Here is a 1,642-nt window from a genome sequence, read left to right on the forward strand (position 1 = left end):
TAGGTGACTTGTTCTAGAATCTGAAGTTTGGGGGTTTGTGACTGGAAATTTTCCCTGGGAATCCCAAGATCTTAATTTGGGGATCTGGAAGTCTTAGTTTTTTAAGTTCTGGAGTATCATTTTGGAACCCTGGGTCTGATTTGGGAAGATTGAACCGTCAATTTAGATTTAGGGCCTAAAACTCCAAAGTAGAGTATAAGGTATGAGATTTAGGGCCTAGAGTCCCAGTTTGGGTCTTTGTGAATCAAGTTTTAGGGCCTTGAGTCTTCACGTTGAGTAAAGGGGGGCATTAATCTAAGGTCTGGGGTCTCAGAGTGGGACTCACTTGTAAGATCTCAGTTTTAGGGTTGGGGTAAGCAATTTGAAAGTCTAATTGCTTACCCCAAATTGCTGAAGTGACTGGGGGGGGTCTTTATCTTAAGATCTGAGGTCAGTTTTGGGAACTGAGGTTTCCTTTGGAGGGGTCTGAGTTTTTTACTTTAGGATTTTGGTTCCCAGTGTTTTGTGGTCTGTGATCTTACAGATAGAATTAGGATCAAATCTGGGGATCAGAAGTTGACAGTGTGAGGGTTGAGAGTATCTCAGTATTAGAGTTTTGGATTTGTAGATTTGGGAGAAGTTCCTTGGGGGTTCTAGATCCTCATTTTGGGAATTTAAAATCATAGTTTTAGGGTCACAGTCTAGAGGTCTCGATCCACTCACTCATGCCTATGAGTCTCCATTTCAGACACTCGCTAGTAGGAAAGACTGAGTTTTGAAGTCAAAGTTTGGGGGATTTGGTGGATTTTGTTTTAGGTCTAGGTCATGATGTAGAGGCTCAGAGTTAAAATTTGGGATTCATGGACTTCAGTTTAGAGATTGAGGGGTTTAATTTGGGTCTCTGGTCCCATATTTGAGGAGTTGGAGACTCTATATGGGTTGGATCTTTAGGTGCTCAAAGGAGCATCATGGGGAAAATGAAGGGTGTCTATCATGCTGCCCATTCTTCCTGGAATCCCAAAGGTCACCTATTATTCTTTTTTCCTATTTGCAGATGTGGGATTCCAGTAGACACCTGTGTTGCTCTGAACAGCCCAGATCCAATTCACTGAGTTCGAGTGACAGGTAAGGGGTCCTCCTATCTCCCTTACAGCTACAGCCATTCTGATTACATATTAATATCAAAATATTACTAGACTCTTTGCTAAACCTTTTTTTGTTTTGTTTTGTTTTTGAGACGGAGTCTTACTTTATTGCCCCTGGTAGAATGCTATGGTGTTATAGCTCACAGCAACCTCAAACTCTTGGCCTTGAGTGATCCTCTTACCTCAGCCTCCCAAGTAGTTGAGACTATAGGCACCCACCATGACACAGAGCTAGTTTTTCTATTTTTAGTAGGAGACAGGGTCTCAATCTTGCTCAGGCTGGTCTCAAACTTCTGAGCTCAGGCAGTCCACCCACCTAGGCCTCCCAGCCTGTGAGTCACCAAGCTGGCTGCTAAACCCTTTGTTTGTATATCTATTAGTCCTTACAAACATCTCAGAAGGAAGTAGGTGCAAATAGTCTCATCATTTTCTATTGGCAAAGATCATTTTTAAGGTCCTTTCAAGGCTTAGACATTCTTTTCTTTTTCTTTCTTTCTTTCTTTCTTTCTTTTTTTTTT

General features: G+C 41.7%; 1 protein-coding gene across 1 annotated transcript in view; it reads left to right on the forward strand.

The window, feature by feature from the left end:
- The first annotated feature begins 1,033 nt into the window (after window positions 1-1,033).
- Window positions 1,034-1,642, forward strand: part of BHMG1 (basic helix-loop-helix and HMG-box containing 1) — a 19,528-nt gene continuing 18,919 nt past the window's right edge. Inside the window, exon 1 of the mRNA XM_023518959.1 lies at window positions 1,034-1,104. Coding sequence (XP_023374727.1) covers window positions 1,034-1,104 — 71 coding nt within the window. The remainder of the gene's footprint in view (window positions 1,105-1,642) is intronic.

Source organism: Otolemur garnettii, unplaced genomic scaffold (genome assembly GCF_000181295.1).
Source record: "Otolemur garnettii isolate 467f Iridium unplaced genomic scaffold, OtoGar3 scaffold00152, whole genome shotgun sequence".
NCBI classification, from domain to species: domain Eukaryota; kingdom Metazoa; phylum Chordata; class Mammalia; order Primates; family Galagidae; genus Otolemur; species Otolemur garnettii.